The sequence below is a fragment of the Bacillus rossius genome (assembly GCF_032445375.1).
Source record: "Bacillus rossius redtenbacheri isolate Brsri chromosome 9 unlocalized genomic scaffold, Brsri_v3 Brsri_v3_scf9_1, whole genome shotgun sequence".
Taxonomy (NCBI): Eukaryota; Metazoa; Arthropoda; class Insecta; order Phasmatodea; family Bacillidae; genus Bacillus; species Bacillus rossius.
The window spans coordinates 20417439-20439012 of NW_026962012.1; the positions used below are offsets into that span (position 1 = coordinate 20417439).

Below are 21574 nucleotides of genomic sequence, written 5' to 3' on the forward strand. Positions count from 1 at the left end.
TCATACATGGCGTGTATTCAAAATGAATTAAACAAAATAAAAAGATGCATTAATCAGTTTGATAGAATTCTCAAACAAACTAAACACTGATTGAACAAACACATACACCAAAGTTAGTTATGTACTTGCCAAGAAAACTTTGTGATCTAACTTCAATGTCATAATATTACTCCATATACCAATGAAATAAGTAACAAAATTCTTCCTTGAATCTGATGATATTTTTTTAAATCTCTAGCGCCAGCAAGCCGTCAGAGCCACAACAGAGATGGAACAGCATAGTGCATGCCTCGGTGAAAAATCATTAACAGCTACAACTTTTCTTGAGCATGACTCTTTGAAATTGTAAACTTTGGCCGTAGCATAGAATTTCTCATAAATTACAGTTCAAACCCTTACAGGAAATTATTCTCATACATTTTCCGTATTTTTTTGGTTAGCAGACATTGAGACACTTCTGGTGTCTCATGTTGTTATGTTTAATGTTTAATTATGTTTAATTTTAATGTTAACTCAAAAGTCTCAGGTGAAATTAATCAAAGACTTTGGTTTTCCGTGCGGCCATTTAACTCTGTTAATGGACTTGTCCACGTATGAAAGAGGGGAATTAGCAGAGGGAGGTGGATGACGTCACGGGAGTGTGACGTATGCAGGGGAGAGACTGTTTGGACTCTGGCGACTACAGTAGTTTGCGGGCATTGACAGACGACGGAACAGCTGTGAATATGGGTTGTCGGTGTAGCTCCGTGCACGGGAGTAGGGACGCGACCCACACGGTCGTTGTCAAACCCTGGAGAGTGCTACGCGGTGCCATCGTTGCCGCAGGCTGCATCAGCTGGTTTTTTTTTTTTATATATATTTTGGAAGGAACGGCAACGTACTTACTGTCAGCGATCATAAACTTCTCGTGAGTCGGAAAACTTAATGGATCATCTTAATCATATGTAACTTAACTTTGTTACAGGAAGCGTTCAGCAGGTTGATTAGAAAAAAAATGCTGTAACTTGCACGTTTCTTACTTCTTTCTATGACATTTGGATTTGGTGTGGGGGCTTCCCTATCCGGCGTATCTATTTTTAGAATGTATCACATATCTCGCCTCTCGCACCGGTGCTGTCTTTGGCATCCTCGGCAGCCACGGAAACTCAGACATAGCGGCAGGAACACCTAGTAGATCACGTTCTAACACACTGTACAGCGTAGGACCGGTACCGAACAAGACCATGCCATGTTGTGTGCCGGAGTGTGGGGTGAAAACTAAACCAAACCTAAACATAAAACTAGATGTAATTAAGGTAAACATACATACATATAAAGTAAATACCAGGTTTAAAAAGAAAAGAAAAAGGAACTTGAGTCAACTTGACAAGTTGAACCTGACTTGACTTGCAAATAAAACAACTACATCGCTAATTAGGTCATTCTACATGCAACAAAATGTTTGCTGTGAAACATCAGCACACCTTTTATCTTCCCCTGGAACTGACGTTGGAGCGGGAACCTTGGTTCCCGACTGTTCCTTGAGTTTCTCCGCCTCCGTCTTCACGGCGGCCTCTAGTTTCTGTGGCTCCGCCGCCAGCTCGCCGGAGCTGCTGGCTGCTGCTTCCTCCTTCTCTGCACTGGTTGCAGCTGCTGCCAACACGCCCACCGACACCTTCCACCTGCTCGAGCCCCACTGCAGTCGTACCACAGTACCCCACATCCCAAACCCACTGTCCACTCAGTGTGTGCGCTTGTGTGCAGTTAGCATTTCCATAATAAGTGATACACAATAACGGCCATCATTTTGCACAACTAACTTCCAGACTGGTACATGAAATATAAAGAAAGAAAAAAATTTCAGTTTGTTTATGGGCAAAAGAAGACCATTAAGGTATAAAGTGAAAAAGCAGAAAAATCACTGTTACTCCCTTGATTTGAAAAATATTGCATCTGTTTGGAGTCATTATACCTCCTTAGAGTACATAGTACCAACACATTTGTTTGAAAGGATTTTTGAACATTGAAAAAAATTGAGATTAAATAAAAAAAAATCATAATTCCCTTAGTACAGTAAAACCTTTTTGTTGCGACCCCATTTATTGCGACCACCTCTCCATTACAACCCGATTTTGAGGAACCGTGAAAAATTGCCGAAAATCCGAAGAAAATAGGACAGAAAATAAGTTTCTTGTGGTGAGCAGTGTGTTACTGCGTTTCTCTTGCCGAGTGCTGTACTACCGTAGCAGCGCATATCTAAAAATAGATACCACTTCCTGTCGACCGCTGTCAGCGCTTGACAACCCCCATTCCACGTCCCTTTGCCGGCAGGGTGCAGATAAAGGTTTATGTGGCAACGTGTTTACGTTTAGCTTTTTGCGAGTGTCTAGTGTGGTACGCAGTTAAGGCAAAGCTACCTGCTGGATTTCTCTTGATTTGGATTACTATCGGTTGACAATACACAGCGACCGACTGGATGCACGCCCGCCTCGACTTGTTTTAACTGCCGCAGCGATGTTTATTTTGACAGCTCAAGCAATTATCTTTTACCGCGGGTTGATAGAAAAAGATCGCTTCACCCAGCATAAAAAAAAGGCTAGGCCACTTATTGCCCACGCAGGAAACACACTGGCTGCCGTCTGCCTCCCCCGCATTTATCTTTCTTCTAACATTCCACGTCTCACCTCTCGCGCAAGCAATAACGAAGCGACCACGCATTGGGCCGTTTTATGCTTTGTTTGGTGACAGCAGCTTCATTTTATTCGGTATATTCCTTTTCATAATACCCTTGCTATTAAAATACATTTATATTTAAGTATGAAAGCTTGTAAATTCCTTGCCAGAGATGACGTAACTCGAACTTGGTGTGAAAAGTGACATATTTTGACCCCTCCCTCGCCGCTTTAGTACCCCATTCATAATAGCCCAATTTTACTGGAGAAGAGAGGGTGAAATGAGCATTTTCTCACTGAAGGTTTTTCAAAGGGGAGCGAAGTTGGGGTGTTATCAGGGAGGACACTAGATGGTTTGTGTGTCTGGGAGGGATGAGCTAGCCTTGAAGAATGTGAACGAGGGGAGGGAGGGGTGAGCTTATGCGTCATGAAGCCGCTGCCGCCAGCCAGCCGGGCGAGCTTCGTGTGCGCCCACTCGCATTGCAGAACCTACAGCTGCCATATTTTTAAAGGAAATATCCCATTATTTTTCTGTTATTCTTACATGAACATTATTGGAAGTATTAAAGCCGACACAAAAATACACTGCGTGTTAAAATTAACAGATTTTAATGATCTTTCATTTCATTATTTTAAAATTTTTTTCCTGATTTTCACATTTTGGTCAAAATGTCCAATTTTTTGACAGTTCCCGAGAATGTATTCGTAAAATCACTGCTTCGTTAAATCCGGGGTTCGTGACATCGGGGTTCTAGTGTATTTAACTACGGAAAGCAGAAAACGTAAATGTAAACTAACACATATTTTCTTTAGAGGTGGCCTGTAGGGCGACGGACTTGTCATGAAGGTTGAAGTGGGTTTAAAGCAAAGCCATCTAGCATTGTGAGTGACAGCATCCTGCCATTGTACGGCTGGTTAGCGAGTAGCGGTTTGGGAGGGGGGGGGGGGGGGGTGAAAGGGGTTGAAATGAAATGAAAATTTCGGAAACAATTATTACGACCCCCCCTCTATTACGACGCTATTCCTGGGAACAGAGAGGGGTCGTTTCAGAGTGGTTTGACTGTAATTACAGTACATTATAAATTTGAGTGGTTGGAAACTGCAAGCATGTAAATGTTCAAACAGCAGCCGAACAAGAAGTTGTTCAGAGACTACGACCCTTCCGAGAGCACCATGTCCCCTCCACCCCCCTGTCACTACCTCTTGCCACTGATGTGCGTGTGACGTGCGAACAGCCTTCACCCGAGATATTTCATTCTGAGCCCGTACATCAATTATCTGTAATTGTTTTATTTTTGATTTCCCAAGGGCTATACAGTCAAACCTCTATCTATCGAACTCGCATGTGTCGATTGTCCGTTTTTATCGTATACTTTCTACGGTCCCGGCAAAATTGCCATACAACTAAGGTTTAAAAAGTCCGCTTGTACCGATGTTCGAATTATCGTTTTGTCCACATTGATCGTACAAAATATGTGGTCCCGTCACTATAAATTATAATAGATGATCGTTTAACCATAAAGATTTTGCAGAAATAACCATTTCTTAGAAAGAAACCGTCATAAAAACAGTAACGATAGTATACAGTAGTAAAAATCACCTTAAATCTGCAGCCAAGTAATGGAGCACGTAAATATGAAGAAAAGACAAATGAACAACAACTTACGAAGAAATATGGATGATGTACCATAACTACAGTACAAACCCAATTGTTATCCTAAAATAATTACCATAAAAAGATCTAAAGATTCTTTGTCGATACCATAATTACTGCAGAAGCACAATAGCTACGACATTTGCACTACAGTTACCGTAACAACCGAGATGTATATTTACCGTGACGGTAATGTATTTATTTATGACATTAAAATTAAAGAACATTATTGAAAAAAAGGATGTTAAATTTTTATATGTACGTTTGGCACATGTTGCGAAGAAATAATGCGATCTGAAAGAATGCAGTACTACTACGAAAAGTGAAAAGGGTAATCGTGGATTTTTAGGTTATGGCAGGCTCTCTCGTTTTTCAGCAATATCGGCCCAAAATTAACAAGCGTATCGGAAGTCGGCAGAAATGCCGATTCAACTAAATATTGGCATAATCGGCTTCTTCAGTACAGCTCTACATTTGATGACATGAGTAAACATATTTCAGACTTCAGGATATTGAAAAAGACTTTAATTTCCATGTAAATTTATTGTGCGTATGTTTTTTTTTGGAAGTGTAAATTGAATTAAGTAAAATACTTCCATTTTTATTTATTTTTCAACTGATTAACTTTAATGATAAGTAACTGATATATTTCTGACACTAATTTTGAGGTTGAAATATTTTTTAAAAATTCTTAGAGTGAAGTCCACATCTATTGAATGTCCGCATCTACTGAATTTTTTTGTTGGTCCCCTGAAAAACGATAGATAGAGGTTTGACTGTATATGTTTATATAATCAACATCTAACGATATAAATGGTACCTTATTCGTTTAGCTACAGGAGAACTCTTATGGTACAGAACTAAACCGAGAGCAATTAGATACAGTAGAACTCACCCAAGACATTCCAGCACAATATGATTTTCTGTCCAAAGTTTCGGTCCTAACAACAGTAGAACCTCGCATATCCGACCTTCCCACAACCGACTCCTCCCGATATCCGACCTAGTGTCCGACTGTCGGTGATTCACACGCGCTTCCGGTTGGTGAGCCTGTTAGGCTTGAAGGAGGGACTCATCTACGATATGCTTTGTTTTCGTATCAAAAACTGTCAGTTCAGCCGTGAATCTTGATGTGTAATGTGCTCCGACTATAATCTTGTACAGTTCTGTGTTTGTTAACGTCAATACTGTTTGTTTTTTTCCTCATTATTTATTCACGACTACAGAATTTAAAGTGTGCAATACGTAGTGATTACGTGTGTGACAATGGCAACTCAAAAATGTAAACGTGTTAGTGTTTCTCTGCAACAAAAACTTGAGATTTTACAACGATTGGACCATGGAGAGTCTGTTATTAAATTAGCTTCTGAGTTGGGTGTAGGGGTGACTACGATAAAAGATTGGAAAAAAACCCGTAAAGATCTGGAAACGTACTCAACAACAGTTGAGACAGAAGATGCCTTAAAAAGTAGAAAAATGTTGAAAAAACCAAAACTTGAACTTGTCGATGAAGCATTATGGGTTTGGTTTTGTCAGGAAAGGCGCAAGGGAATACCATTGTCAGGCCCCATCGTAAAGGAAAAAGCCATAAAATTGCATGAAAAGCTGGGAGGTGATCTAGAAAAATTTAGCGCTAGCGAAGGGTGGCTACATAAATGGAAGTTGCATCATGGCATACGACATCTTATTATTGCGGGGGGAAAACTCTCAGCTGATGATAATGCTGCTACAGAATTTGTAGCAACATTTGAGAAGTTGGTCACAGAACAGAAACTTGTACCCGAACAAGTGTACAATGTAGATTAAACAGGCCTAAATTACAAAATGCTTCCAAAAACCACTCTAGCTGCTAAAAATAAACCTGTGTTAGGAACAAAGCTGGCTAAAGACAGGCTCACAATTGCAACTTGTAGCAATGCCACGGGAAGCCACAAAATGCCGCTGTTCGTCATAGGAAAATCTAAGAAACCAAGAGCATTCAAAAATCTAAACATGGCAACATTTCCAGTTTTCTATCGGAATCAATCATCTGCTTGGATGGATGGCGATTTATTTAAGGAGTGGTTTTTTGGCGAATTTGTCCCCGCAGTAAAAAAACATTTAAAGTCTAAAAACTTACCTGCTCGTGCTGTTTTGCTGTTAGATAACGCTCCTAGTCACCCCTCTGAATGTGAATAAAATTAAGGAAACATCAAGGCTTTATTTTTACCGCCCCATGTTACACCTTTAATACAACCTATGGATCAGGGCGTCATCGAGTTGTTAAAGAGAAGATACAGAAGAAAATATGTCGGCTCTCTGCTGGACAAAACAGAAGAAGGAGGTAACCTTTTTGAGGCGATGAAAAGTTTCAACATAAAAGACGCAATCTACACCGTTGCTGCAGCCTGGGACGAAATTAATCAAACTACCCTTCAGAAGGCTTGGAAAAAGATTTGGCCATCATTGAAACAAGAAGAACCTGAGACAGAAGCACAAGTTGAGACAGACAACACAGAAGTATTACAAAATTTACAAGTGTTTCAGCATGATCTCCAGATGAATGATGTAGAAGAGTGGTTTCTTGAAGCTGATGTTTCGGAAGATACCAATGAAGAACTAAATGACGACGAAATTATCGCTGTTGTGCAGAACAAAGCCGTGGAAGAAGATATCGACTCGGATGAAGACGAAACCACCGGTGACAACGTAGTGAGTCATTCTGCTGCTAAGGACGCCTTCGAAGTTGCGCTGAAATACATTGAGCAACATCCAAATGCAAACCCAATGGACGTATTGTGGGCAAAAAAGTGGAGGGACACTTCTGCAAAGTCAAGATTGAAAAAATTAAAACAAAAGTCCATTACTGAAATCTTTAAATAAGGTATGCTTAGATTTTATTGATCTCATTTAATTTAAAAACAGTAAATGTTTGATATATACAGCAACATTCTTATAAGTACATACTTAACAATAAAGTTGTATTACAGTACGATATAGCTGTTTTTCTATCTGAGAAAGTCGTTTTTTTTTGCTCCTCCCGACATCCGACCATGGCCTGGTCCCGTCATGGTCGAATATGCGAGGTTCTACTGTATTTCTAAATAAGGTGCATGTAAAATGTTGCCCAAAAACTTAGCTTTACCCTCTATGCCCTAAAAAAAAAAAAATTATTTTTTATTTTTAGAAAGCTGAAATCCATTATTTAACAAATTACCATTAACTTATTTAATCAACAGAAACGCAAAGTTAGGAAATGTGTAAATGCTTTCTTAGACAAGCTTTCAAACATTACTATATCCCTTATCTGTTCCATCCCTGCTGTGTAGAGCGAATGAAACTGTAGCCAGGCCGACCGGCATCATGTCACCAGCAGAGCCTCCATCAGCGGCAGGTCCTGATGACGAGACTCACCTTCAGAGGTCAACTGGCTCAGCACACTCTCAAGGACATCTTCGAACGTGCAGTCCGGAGTCTCCCTGGAACACCAGTCAACCAGTCCCGTCACGTCGCACTTGCACTCAAACAATCACGTCTGTCAATTTTTCTTAGCAACGCTATACGTTGCACAAGCATCTGTTTCAATTTGAAAATTGGATTCAAAATGAAGATTTCTGATTATTGAATCAGGGTTTTGTGAAATTATGCAACTTTTTGTATAGTTCATTTTTAAAAATTAGGTTTTCCATTGAATTCTTTAGTATCACTCTCGCTACCTTCTCCATTTTTTCAAGGTAGTTCCCCACTCTCTCATGTTCTTCTAGCTCTGCATTTCGTGCTCCTTCTCCAGTAAAAAAGTTGTAATGGCGTTCGTCCATATCCTGGTTATCTCCTTCAACGGAATCCTAGATATATCTGCTCACAGTGTAAGACAGTATGGTGTACAATTTCCTAAGAAACGGTTCTCCTTCCTTGAATTCTATTTTAGCCTGGTATAATTTGTTTAAACCTGGTTTTTCTGAAACAGTTTCTCAATAGTACTGAAACTCTTACCCTGTTACCTAAATAAAGTTATTTCTGGACACAAAGCTTCTTTAGCGTTTGTAACATCATCATTTGGTTCGGCCTTCAAGAAGTCGCGATCACTGTCTCCTGAAACCAATGTACATGTGTTTTACCTTTCATTATTTTCAGCATTCAGAGTACTAGTATGTATCCTCCCTAACTGGGATTACCGTTAGTAGCTTCTTCTTGTCAATTCCTAACAAGTTTACATGGCTCGGCACATTCTGTAACCGTCAGATTACTGTTATTCGCTGGGAAACTGACAGACTTGTTTTCTCCTTGCGCTGAGTTGTTTGGTGGATTTTTAAACATAACATTTGTATTCGGGTTTCAGACAGGTGCAGCCTCCACATTAGAGACAAACTATTGTTGTTTTGAATTACCAGTCTGTGATGGAAAAAAAGGTATGTGTGTTTTCCAGGTGATCATTACAGCTGGTTTATGAGCTAGCTCAGTCATAGATACAGATATGTCAACATTTGATTGTTTGTGTCCTATGTACCGTATTTACCGGCAGATGAATTGCCTATTTTATGTTGATTAGTGTAAAAAAAAAACTGCGACCCATATGCGAATTTTGGGTTAAACAAAAAATAATATAGAACTGTTTGGTTGAATATGTGTGTAAATAACTAACCTATGTAGGTTTTTAATAAATACAACTCGCAACTGCCAGGTCTGCTGTGCTGCGAAGGCAGGAGAGGGAAATATAAAATTAATTAATGAGAGAGAGAGAGAGAGAGAAAATAAAAAAAACACATTGCTAACAATGACTTCCTCTGAAATATTCAATCAGCCATGATTTACATTGAAACAGAAAACCTAACCAAGAACTGAAAATGATCAAAAACCATAATTTATGTCAATGTTTTACAGATTTAAGAAGATAAGGGTTTGCAACACTACAACTTATTCGCTTAACAAAAAAGTCTCTCTCGTTGAAGACATATATGAATTTTAGTATGATGCTAATAGGACAATAAGACAAACACCATGAACATTAAATTATTCTCTAAAATTTATGAAATTACTTGGTTTCAGATGGAATTTTAAGGACTGGTCTGGACTGGGCTGGGCTGGGCTGGGCTCAAAATTTGCCAACTCATCCTTCTCCAAAAATAATCTTCTCTATTACACAAATCATTCAAGGAAAGAACTAACTATTATTCTTGTTCTTCACACTTTGCATTTTAGCAAGATATAATCATGGCATGAAAATACATCTTACAGAGTGTTTAGTTAATTTTTTACCACCCATTTGTTTACACTTAATTCAGTTATTTCATAACACCTAGAAACATAAACAGTGTGTATTTTATGCCCTATTTAGGCCCCAAATGGTAGGAGTTGGTGTGATGCTTTATTTACTACTTGCCATGTATTTGCAAGATTCAACTTAAAATTGTCTTAGTTTGTTAGTTTAATTTCTTTTAAGGTTATAGAAATAATTATGTGTAGATGAGCTAAATATTTTACAGTTTTTTGGCAAAATAAACATAGTTTATTAATGTTAAGCTCTTGATTTATTAGTTAATGTATTAACAGTATTTTTATTTAGATTAAGATCCATTTCACAAAAATAAGCTTTTATACCTTTTTTTCTATATCTGGGTTCGAATTCGGTAATCTCAGATAAGGGTGCAGCAGGTATAATCTTGGATTTTGGAGAAAAAAAATTAAATTCACCCCATCCCTAATTTATTATTGTAGTAAACAGATTAGAAATATTTCTTAAATAAAAGCAAATTTTCCAAATTAGAATGAAATCAGCTAATGTTTTTCACGGAAGGAACTTCTTTCATTATAATCAGCATAATGTGACTAAACATCGTGCAGTGCCTGTACAAGCAGCCGTGTGGCACGCAGGGAGCACCACAACCACGCCCAACAATCTGCGGTCATCTGGTCCAGTTTCCCACACAAGACACAACAACAGTAGCCTTTATGGCAGACAGTTAAATCCCAACCATCACAGGAGCATCGCACGACAGCAGAACTTACCTGCTTTCACACGGCACAAATCATCGCAAATAATAAATCACTAAAACTAATGACACACTAAATAACAGCAGAAACAAATCAAATTTAAAGACAGGATGGCAACACAAAATCTCAAATGAAATTCCCTGACCATTATTCTGCACTGTAATGCTTCACTTTTTTCAAAGTGCAACTATTGAAGAGACAAATGAGTAAACAAGCTCACATGAGGTGGCGGGAGCTGACCAGCTGCTTGATGAGCTCGTCCTTGTGGTGGTCGAACAGGTCCCTGGTGACGGGCACGGGACGCAGGCGTCCGTGCTGCTCCTCGATCCTCACGCACAGCCTGTGCACGACGTCCGCCGCCGCCTTGCGCCCCTCCTTGGAGCGCGGCAGGTCCCGCGCCATGCGCCGGCTCACCGTGGGGTAGTGTATGCCCTGCGACACCGCACGCTCCTCATGACGACTGTGTGGCTGGCATCCCCGTGCCGTGGCGGTTAGCTCTGTGCTTGTCTCCCGTCAGCCCGCCGGCCTGACTACATTAGAGTTACGTACACCCGCACCTCAAAGCAATGGTTTTCAAGTAATGACACTAATAAATTAGAGCAATATTTTACGTGCGGTCACTGATTGGAAGTAGTACTCTTTTTCACCCATGGAAATTTTTTTTTTAAATTTTTGTGCATTGACAAGGGAAACAGCAACAGTTTATCTTTAAATTCCAATGCAATGAATTATTAGACAGTGCATCACTGTCTGTTTACTTGAGACCAATTATGATGGCGAAATTAATTATTATTGCTACGCAGAAATACTTTTTTGATGCATGTGTCCGTTCAACCATGTTCACATTACGCTGTGTCATAAAACACTAGGAGCTCTGTTTAAAAAGGCGAGACACTTTCAAGGCAAGTTTACCTTCTGCTTGCCATGTCACATGATTGCATTTAGTAAACTATAGAGTAATGAATTATCGTAACAGGTTTACTAATCTCTCCTGTTAATAGACAAACAGAGTTTGTATATTAACAGTATAATTATTTTGTGTCTCTGAAATGTTAATACCTAATTATTAAGGTGATATTATGCCCACCAATGAAGATTATGTCATCAACGTGGCCTGTAAATATTTTTTTATTGTTTTCTTTAGTTTATGATATTAATTTTAAAAATGTAATCAACAAATTAATATAAATGTGGAAGTATTTATTGTTAACTGATTCTATATAGAGCAATGGTTTTTGTTCATATATCATTGAATCATTATAAAAACACATTATTTATAAATCAAAAACATAGTTTTTAGAATTTCCGTTTGCTCGGTACCAGCATCATTCAAAAACCAGTGTACAGAAATTGATTTAAAGAAAACTGTCCACTCGACCTGTTATTGGTAGGGCCCCCTGAAAGTGGTAAATAAAATTGTCAGATTTCGTCATTAAAAATTACCACAAGCGGTGTTAAAATTCACTTTAAAACACAAAAGCGGTGCTAAAATTCACTTAAAAACACAAAAGCGGTGCTAAAAACTAAAAAAAAAAAAAAGCGTGTGTTACCGTAAATATATCTGAAATTATTTAAGTTAAATAATTTTACTTGAACCTACTCATTACTGGATACCCTAAACAAATAGGTTACATATATTATGACAAACTTTTGATTTAGACACTGTTTATTAGTTGTTCCCATAAACTAATCTGGAAAACTATTAATCCCTTTAACAAAATCGAGGACGCAAAGCAACGCCGAAATTGAATAGTGAATTGATCACAACGATGACAGCTAGAAAACTGCTGTGTACCACAACGCCGAAAAAAGTCATTACAGGGTTGCCACAAAGGTTAGGTTAGGTTAGGTTAGGTTAGGTTAGGTAAGGTTAGGTTTGATTGTGGTATTTCGGCGTTAAGGTACATTTAAGAAACACACACAAATTCATTCAGTTGTTATTTCGGCGTTGTGGTCAATTTTGACATTCGGCGTTATGATATTTCGGCGTTGTGGTCAATTTTGAAATTCGGCGTTATGATATTTCGGCATTGTGGTCAATTTTGACATTCGGCGTTATGGTAACGACTCAACAAAATCTATAAAAAAACTGTTGGCCAACTAATCATCATCGTCACACCATTCGAAAATTAATGTTTGTTTACATTTTTCCGCTTTTTGGCGCGATTTAAAATGCTTGTGCCTGGTTCGCCCGATAATCTGCTTGATACTACGACGCTGTTCCAACTATATGCCAGCCCCCTTGGCTGACGTGATATGGCCACTCACGTAAGGCTGTTCCAAACACCGTTCGCCCAATCATCTGTTTGCTTTTGTATTTATACGGTGTCGCTGTTACAAGCTGACGTCAGTGCCCCGAGCGGTGTGCGTACGCTTTAAAACTTTGTCTTATATATCCAAACATTATGTCGGAAAGGAAAATAAACGCAGTAGTTTTGCGTATTTTTACAGTATATTTTTGGGTTTAACATTGTAACGTGAGCGTGTGTAAGCTTTTGTTTGCTTTAGTGCATTTATGATTAATGTTCAGTAGCGGCCATGTTGCGGTGTTTGTTTACCATTGACGAGACAAGTCTTTTACCCAGATTTAAATTTCGCTTAAAAACACTGCGATTTCGCGTTTTAATACAAAATTTCGTGTAAAAACCCTGTGTTATGGCGATTTCACGTAAAAACTGTATTTAACGGTGATTTCACGTTTATCGTCGTTTAATCGCGATCGCGAAAAGAACAGGCCCCTAGTTATTGGGCACTCACGATGTACTTGCTGCAGTGGTTGAAGCTGTTGAGGTGAGCCATGACGACCCGCGGGTCCCCCTTCTTGTCACACAGCATGCACACGTACGTGGGCTCCTTGCCGCCCTCCTCAGGGTCGATCTCCACCACGTACTCCAGGCCTGCAACCCCGTCGCCTCCGCACTCCCCAGCACTCCAGCACTCTACCACCACAGCCAGTCCCGACTCTGGAGCCCATTCACAATACAGTAGTGCAACTTCCCTGGAGACGACGGCCACTTAACAGGAGCGGTGGAGGGCTTACCTTGTGGGACACTCCTGGAAACACAATCAGTTAGTACAACGAAGCAACCAACCTAATACATGCGACTACAGATGTTACTTGAATAGAAAACGGCCAGTTAATAGAAAAAAAAATTAAGGGCTTGGTAAAGGCAACATAAGTGCTGCATCTTTCCTGAAGACATCGCATATTAATAGAAGCAGTCGAGGGTTATATATTCATTCGTGACTAAAATATTATAAATTTTCTGAAGTCATTGCCAGATAATAGAAGCAGTGGACAACCTGATACAGGCAACTATTTTCCTGTAACTTTTCTGAAGACTCTGCCAGTTAATGGAAGCATTGGAGAGCCTAATACAAGTGACTTAACCTATGTATCTTTAATGACAACACTGTATGTTAATAGTGGCACTGGATAGCATAATACAGGCGACTTAACTCCTATCTCTTTCTAAGAGACATGGCCAGTTAATAGATGACATGGATGGCTTCATACAGGTGACATAACTCCTGAATTTTTTCTGGTGCAACTGTATCTAAATAGAAGAAGTAGAGGGCTTAATACAAGCTAAGTAACTCCTGCATATATCCTGGTAACAGTAGATGTAATGGCTCAATACAGGTGACTTAACTCATGTATCTTACTTGGAGACACTGCAAGTTAATAAAAGTAGTGGAAAACTTACAAAAGTGCAGTTAACAAGGACACTGTCAGTTAATAGTGTTACGAGCATACATGAGGCGGGGTCGCGAGGCCGGTCTTTCGGCCTGCTACCACTCGGCTGGTACAGAGGCCCTCTGGTAGAGTAGTCATCTATCAAACATTACATGTCGGCTTAGAACCAGCACCTATTTACCCCCATCCCCAATTACACTTCCATGGCGCAAGGTGGATCTTCGTAACTATGACACCAATCTTGTGGCAGCTCTAGGTGTCAACTTGACCAATTCAAAGAGGTACAAGACCATTCCAGATAGGGGAATTAGGGTATAAATAAGGTTATGCAAAACTCCGCTGCAGTGAAGAGGGCGATGGGCCCTTGTAGAGCAAACAAGGTCGAAAAGTGAAAGTCTTCGTGTGAGGAGACTGGTGCGTCAGGCTGGTGCTGTGTGCAACGGACGAGTAAGCAGTGCAAAGAAGTGTGTTTGACAGAGGTGAGCAGTGCGAGGCAGTGTGTTGGACAGAGGTGAGAAGTACGAGACGAGCAGTAGGGAGTGCAACTGTCCAGCCTAGCACTGGTGGGGAGAGAGAGCAGTGCGAGGCAGTGTGTTGGACAGAGGTGAGCAGTACGAGAGAATGCCATGGTATAAGTCCCCCCTAATAGGACTGTCGGAGTCAGCCTGCCGTTCAGGGGGAGAAAGAAAAGAAGCCAGCAGTTGGAATACCCCACGGTTTGTGCCGTGTGGAGATGGAACCAACCTCCCACAGGCCTAAGCTGTACTTAGGATCAGCTACCCTTCACCGCTATTCACTGTGAATCACTGACCCAGTAGCACGTGAGCATGTGCACCGGGGCAAACCAGGGACAAGTCGTACATCCTGGGCGAGGCCGGTTTTATTCCCCTACCTGGGAAAACCTCCAGGCTCCCCACTATAGAGGTCACCCGAGGTGCCATTTAGGGGACTTGTGGTTGATTACACCGGCCTCCCCTGCACAGCGGTAACACGTCGCCCCAGCGGGTAGGGCTGCGCGGGCATGTCGGCCACACAGACACCCCCCCCCCCCCCCCGCCAGGGCGGCACCAGTGGTGCTACGTGGGTGTACATGTGCATGATACCGGCTCCGCACCTAAACTTGCCTGCTGGGACAGTGAGAAGGGATCGCTAAACCGTCACTGGCAAAGGCACCAAGTATGGTCACACTAGTTGGAGGCAGCACTCAGTTTTGAGGATAGGCCCTCATTAGGAAGGAGTGCAACGCCCTAGCCTGAGACGATGCCGAAGAATAGGAAGGTACGACGGGACCCGGTGGAATGTAAAGGGAGAGAGGGAGGGAGAGAGAGAGAGAGGGAGAGGGAGAGAGAGGGAGAGGGGGAGAGAGAGAGAGAGAGAGAGAGAGAGAGAGAGAGAAAGAGAAGAAAAAAAGGAGTATGATGTGAAAGTCCGGACAAATGACAGGTCTCGTACGCATTCCGATTAGTCGCCTCTTACGACAAGCACGGGTCGGCTGTGGTGATATTCTAACCCGTACACCACACGGGGAGGGGAGAGTGAGTAGTGCGAGGCAGTGTGTTGGACAGAGGTGAGCAGTACGAGATGAGCAGTAGAGAGAGCCACTGTCCAGCTAGCTCCAATATGTACGTGGCATAGCACCACTTTTAAAAGTCAGTGTTCCAGCAAAGCAGGAGTTGGATTCGAGGAGGATGAGGATCGTTGTGTTTATAGTGCTAGTCGGGAGTCATGTAATATCAACATGGTAAAGATGTCAGCTTGTTGTGTGGAATATTTTTTGCGAGAATTTAAGAGGGAAAATTTTAGAAAGTAATTTAATGCAAGTATTTGTTAACTGATATTGCAGTTAATATGGTGTCTAGCTGTGCTCCGTTTGGCACAATGTTTTTTTTTTTAATTTTCTTTTTTTTATCTGTAATGCTTGAGAAGGGGTCTCTGTGACACCATGATAATATTAATTTAATACAACATTTTCCCCCATAAGCACTTCTTGATTTTAGCCAAATGTACATCAGGATGTTCTATGTAAGTCACCATTTTCTTCTCCTGGTTTATGTCACAGTTGCCTAACATTGAATTTTTTTTTTTTGGGAGAAAATAAGTGCTGCATTATGGCAATCCATGAACCATCTCAGCCAGAGTTCCCCGAGTGGGTGAGATGCGTCTGGGAAGGAGAAATTTGAGTTTTGAGAAATTGAAGTGACAAAAACATTGTAATCAGATGAAGAAGTGGGAATAAATCTGGAGCCACCTATTAAAAAAATTCTTTGACATGGGAACAGAGAAAAATGTTAAAGCCATCAGCAGCAATTGCTTGTTTGTATGAGACATATTTAAAGAATTGTCAGAAAAATTAAAGCATCGGGAAATATGCATACGTAGTTAAGAAGCTAGTCAGTATTCGAGGGAAATATTGTGCAGGAATATTAGTACAGGGAGCTACAACTTTTTTTTTTCGGCTCTCTCAGTTATCATTTTCACAGCTTCTATTTTCTTGTTTACATCCTTATTTATGTAAATTCCTGGTTTTGTTTTGTTCTGAGTTGCATTTGTTTAAGTTTCATGAAAGTTTACAGTGTTTATTTAATATATTTTATTTATTTTCATACCCAATTCTTTTTAGCAACATTTTGTAATCGGCATGATGTGATTAGCCGCTGCTTCCGCAGTGCAGCGTTCGATGCGAAGGTTGTTCGGACTTCGGCTCCCAGCACCCTTCGGGAAAAATAAGTTTTTACCGTACGGTAATGATCTGATTTTCAAAAATAGACGTCAAGGGGAAATGTTTGTCTATACTAACCATTGCAGTGGGCTTTAAAATGTATCAGCTCATCTAGCTCAAAATCTTTGGCCTGGAGCGGACATGCATGTTTCGTGAACACTTGCAGAAATGAACTGGACGATGAAAACCTACGTGAGTCACAAACTAAATGTTAATGTAGATGATTGAGGAGGGCACTAGTCTAGGTTGTTACAAACTTCACCCTCATTAAAATCCCATATACATTTTTTAACTATTTGATACTTTACGGTGATCAATAATATCCAATTACAAGCATCAGATTTTGGTGACTAATAGTCCAGTCGATGAATGCTCAAAAGAGGGTGTAGAGGGAAATGGAAGGAACACAATTTTTGACTTTGTGGACAATTTTATCAGCTTTATTTTAGTATAGATTGGTCTTTTCACTAGAGCGTATAGTTTCCGAGATATAAGAGAAAAACTGAAAAAAGGGACCTTCTACATGCCCCCCCTCCCTCCCGCTCACCACCTAGAAGTGGGGACTTTTAGTATGTTTACCTCCTTACTAGTCCAAACAAAGTCCCAAAGTCAAAAATTGTGTTCCTTCCATTTCCCTCTACAGCTTTTCATTGACTGTGGCTTGAACACAGTGGACACTCACCGATGAGGGGCGTGGAAGCGTGGCGGTCCAGCGCCGCCTGCAGCTGGGTGCTGGGCTGCAGGGAGTCCTCGCAGCCCGGGGGGGCCGGCTGCCGGTCCCGCGCCGCCCCGCCCCCTGCGCCAGCCCCACACACGTGTCTCATTCCGCTCTTTCTGTTCTACCTTCAGTTTCTGAATAACTAGTTTCAGTCAATTATTCTTTTAGATGCTAACTCTGTGATTTTTAAAAAAATGCATTATTTACTTTTGGATTTATTAAATTATTTCTTCTGTATAGTTGTTTTCATTACTGCAGTTATTTTACCAGTATTTTTCAAGTACTTTATTTTTTTTTTTGGTGCAGTGAGTGTTACCGCGCCACTGTACGGCCCGGTGCTGGGCCAGGAGCAAGTTGTGCAGCGGCCGAGGCTGTACGGGGAGGCCGCACTCGGGCAACATCATGTCGGGAGACCGAATGGCTACCTTCGTGATCCCAGCATGGACTGCACTGAAGGCAGTGAGCAAGTTCAGTGCCAGTAACTGGCATATCATTTCACAGTTCGTTTTCAGCTGAAAAATGGACTTGCTCATTTGCAACTCAATTTTGGAAGTTTGTGCACAAAATATCAAACTGATCATTAACTGTGATTTTACATAACTACCGAAGGTGTTATGCAAATTTATGTAAACTCTTGTACATAACATAAAAAAATTGTGTCAATTTTAATATGCAAATTACTGCAGCAGTGTGCAACAGTGGTATTAGCATCGTCAGAATTGTGAATTATTTTTGTTTGCTCTCAACAATAGTGCAAGTAGTTCACTCAAGTCATTTTATTTTCACAGTGTTAAATGCTGGAGCCTAAACCTAAGCATAGTTTTTCAATTGTACTATAGTTTTTATAGTTAGAACCATTAAAACATTTATAGAGTACTATAATACAAACATTTAATAATTTAGACACAAACATTTTTAGATCTCTATAATGGTCCTTATCTTAATTGCATTCTTTTGTAAATTGGTAAGTAAGGGTAGTTAAATTTCACATTTGCATCTAAGACACACGCTGTCACTGTATCTTTCTTAAGAGATGCTTAAATTTTTAGTACTCTGCAATTTGGAATTTGATAGATTATTTTGCAATTAATTGGCAACTGAGTGGTGTTGGTGCTAGCAATATTATCATGCTTGCCTCTCATTTTTCAAATGCAGGTCTTGTACGCAAATAGTTTTCAAGTTAAGGTGTATGCCCATTATCCAAAAAAAATAATCATGGCCTGTTCAAGATTAATCATAGTTTGTTAATTTTGTTTAACTTAAATTTACAGAGATGTGAGCCTTTGCATCTTAATTTTTGTCTGGTAGTAGATAAGATATTTTGTTAAAACTTTTTTACAAATTATTGCAAGTTGTTGCAATGCATCACATGTAAGTGTTCTGGTTTGCTGCTTGTGACATAGCACACTTCTGCCCTAATATAATATTTTAACTAATTTGCATAATATTTTTTGTACATAATTAATTAATACTCATGTTTCTTTTATTGTGCATAGGCATTTCAAGTACTTTAATTGTGCTAAATTAAATATTATTAGTTCGGGTTAGGTTTTACACGAAGCTGAATGTAATATTTTTTATTATTATTCTTTCACTCTAATTTGTTAGTCAGTTAAAATTAATATGTTTATTCTTTACGTTTTTACAGCAAGACTGCAACATTCTAGAATATTCTAGAAGGTTTGAAAGAAAGAAAACATGCTGGCACCCGGAAGTAATTTTTTTTATCTAAGAAATGCATCGCTGGAAAACCTATCACGTGGGCGCACAAATGCGCAGCAATAGCCCAGAAGGTTCGCTGGGTGCTTCTTCAGCCACCCAATCAGGCGAACCATGATGTAGGGTGACGTGGATTTCCAGACTTTCAGAGAATAATTTTCACCAACGCAATTTCCCTATATGGTCAATTACTGAATACAGTACTGTTCTGTGATTGGTCAGTTGGCCCACCTGGTTGCCTCCCTTAGTTTCTAACTTTGTAAAGGAAAGTAACTGCGTGGTGCAAGACAGTTGTCGCACGATGGTCGCTGCGTGCGGATTGTATACTTTTCGTAAAATATGGCAAAAGTTTGAAATGCTGTATCTGGGAATTATTAGACGTTCAGAGATGTGGTTTGGCTCAAATTGTTGCAAATTAAATTATTTCTAAAAAGGTATGATTACCATTTTTCCTAGAACACAAACTTTACGAGTTATAAGGCAAGAACTTAAAACGGGCTGAAAGTTTGCAGTTTCTAATGCACTGAGCAGTAAGCATAGGTCTTTCAAAGCTGCTAACTTGGATTCACACAATAAATTTTAGCCTATTTTACTGTACTAAGTGACTGAAATAGGAACAATAATTTAAAAAACCACTTTGTATTTTAAAAATAATCAAACCAGTTTTACAACCATGTAGACAAAATTACAAAAAGTAAGAGTCAAACATAGGGGCACGCTTGAATCAGTATTAAAACTGTTTTTAGATGAGAAAATTAGTCTCAGTCCTAAACTTAGGAATCTTTGGACTTGACCTAGGAAAACTACAATTACTAAGCAAAAGTGTTAATGAAATTATGGCTTATGAGAGGCTAGTTTTAATTACGTATTACAGAAATACTATAGGCCTAGAAGTCCTACATGTGTGTCCTCTTTCTTATGGATTCTCAGCAGCTGACATTTCTTGGTTTCTTTAGTATGCTTTACGTAATGAATGTTCATGTTGACATAAGCTAACAGTCTAATTATTATTTTATTCATTTTCAAGTTTAAAATATCGCAAATATTAGATTTTTGTATTCTGCTACAGTTTTACAAGACAGTGATGAATAACTTTGAATACTTGTATATTTAAAAGAAAAAAAGGTTAATGTTTCTGACTATGCAGTCCGTTAAAAAAAGAAACAATTGGATATTTATATTGCACAAATTACTTAACCTTTAACAGCAAACGTTGCTATATGACAAACCTATGAGGTATACTGTATAATATTCGTAACCATCGAATATTTGTTATATAAAAATATTAGTATTTAAGGTCAAATCAAATACAAATTGTAAACTATTTATATTAAAAAAAATTTCCTACTAATAATACGAGGGTTGTCTGAAAAATTTCTGACCTCTACATGAAGATGGCAGCACTTGTCAAAAAAAATTGGGGAATGTGTTTAGTCATGTTTTGGAATATACTGTCTGAAATTTCAGCCATTTTGAACGAGCAGTTGTTTTTTAACCATCGTTTTTGTGAGTCGATGCGCACATTTTTGTGAAAATGAAAAATAATGTGTATCGAAATGTCATTAAATATTTGTTTTTGAAAGGCAATACGCCTACGCTAATTGAAGACGAGTTGGACAGCGTGCATGGCAACTCTGCGCCATCAGTTACCACAGGGATACTTCGCGCAGCTCAATTCAAGCATGACCACACCAGCTCGGGTGACAAACGTCTGCGACACCAAAAACTGCGAAGGGAGAATCAGCTCCAAAAAATGCAAAGAAAAGAAAATTTTCTCCTTTGGCCGGAGAAAAAACAGAGATACTGTTTTCTAGGCTAGTCATGGAATCGTCTTAGTAAATTATTTTGGAAAAAGAATAACATAACTATGCATCATTACTTGACAAGCTGAAGGCAGAAATTGCAGAAAAATATCACATTTGCAGAAACAAAAAAATCTGTTTCACCAGAACAATGCACCAGCTCACACCTCAGAGGTTGCCATAGTGAAAATCTACGAACTGCGGTTTGAACTGCTTGACCACCCTCCTAACTATTATGCAGAGACTCACGCAAACAATTATTAAAAAACAACTGCTCGTCCAAAATGGCTGAAATTTCAGACAGTATATTCCAAAACATTACTAAACATCCTCGTACAACTCACCCTCGTCTGCCTTGTTGTAGAAGCGCGTGAAGAGGCCGGCCGGGTGCACGGGCATGGTCATGCGCACCTGGTGCTTCTTGGTTTGGATGTGCGTGCCCACGTGCGCCTGCCCCACCACCACGATGTCGCACAGGTGGCAGCGCCATCGCCCCGTGTCTCCCTCGACGCGCACCGAGAACACGTGGCCGTACGAGTTGTCTGTCGTCGGCACCTTGATGCTCAGCAGCTGCTCCGCCTCCGCCGCTTCATCCTGCCGACCAACCAGGGCCCCTCACTGCCTCTCCTGCCGACCGGCCGTCT

General features: G+C 40.0%; 2 protein-coding genes across 4 annotated transcripts in view; one reads left to right on the forward strand and one right to left on the reverse strand.

Annotated features, from left to right (window-relative positions):
• The window catches only part of LOC134542617 (GMP synthase [glutamine-hydrolyzing]), a 417842-nt gene that overhangs the window by 146432 nt on the left and 249836 nt on the right, over positions 1 to 21574 (forward strand). The window lies entirely within an intron of this gene.
• LOC134542627 (uncharacterized protein CG7065-like) overlaps positions 1 to 21574 on the reverse strand; it is a 135484-nt gene that overhangs the window by 31820 nt on the left and 82090 nt on the right. For 2 of the 3 annotated variants that reach the window (XM_063387023.1, XM_063387025.1), the window contains 6 exons: positions 21275 to 21524; positions 17374 to 17487; positions 13033 to 13172; positions 10496 to 10707; positions 7699 to 7763; positions 1464 to 1632 (listed from right to left, as the gene is read on the reverse strand). In XM_063387023.1, the coding sequence (XP_063243093.1) occupies positions 1464 to 1632; positions 7699 to 7763; positions 10496 to 10707; positions 13033 to 13172; positions 17374 to 17487; positions 21275 to 21524 (950 nt within the window). The remainder of the gene's footprint in view (positions 1 to 1463; positions 1633 to 7698; positions 7764 to 10495; positions 10708 to 13032; positions 13173 to 17373; positions 17488 to 21274; positions 21525 to 21574) is intronic. The other variant, XM_063387024.1, reaches the window with a different exon arrangement.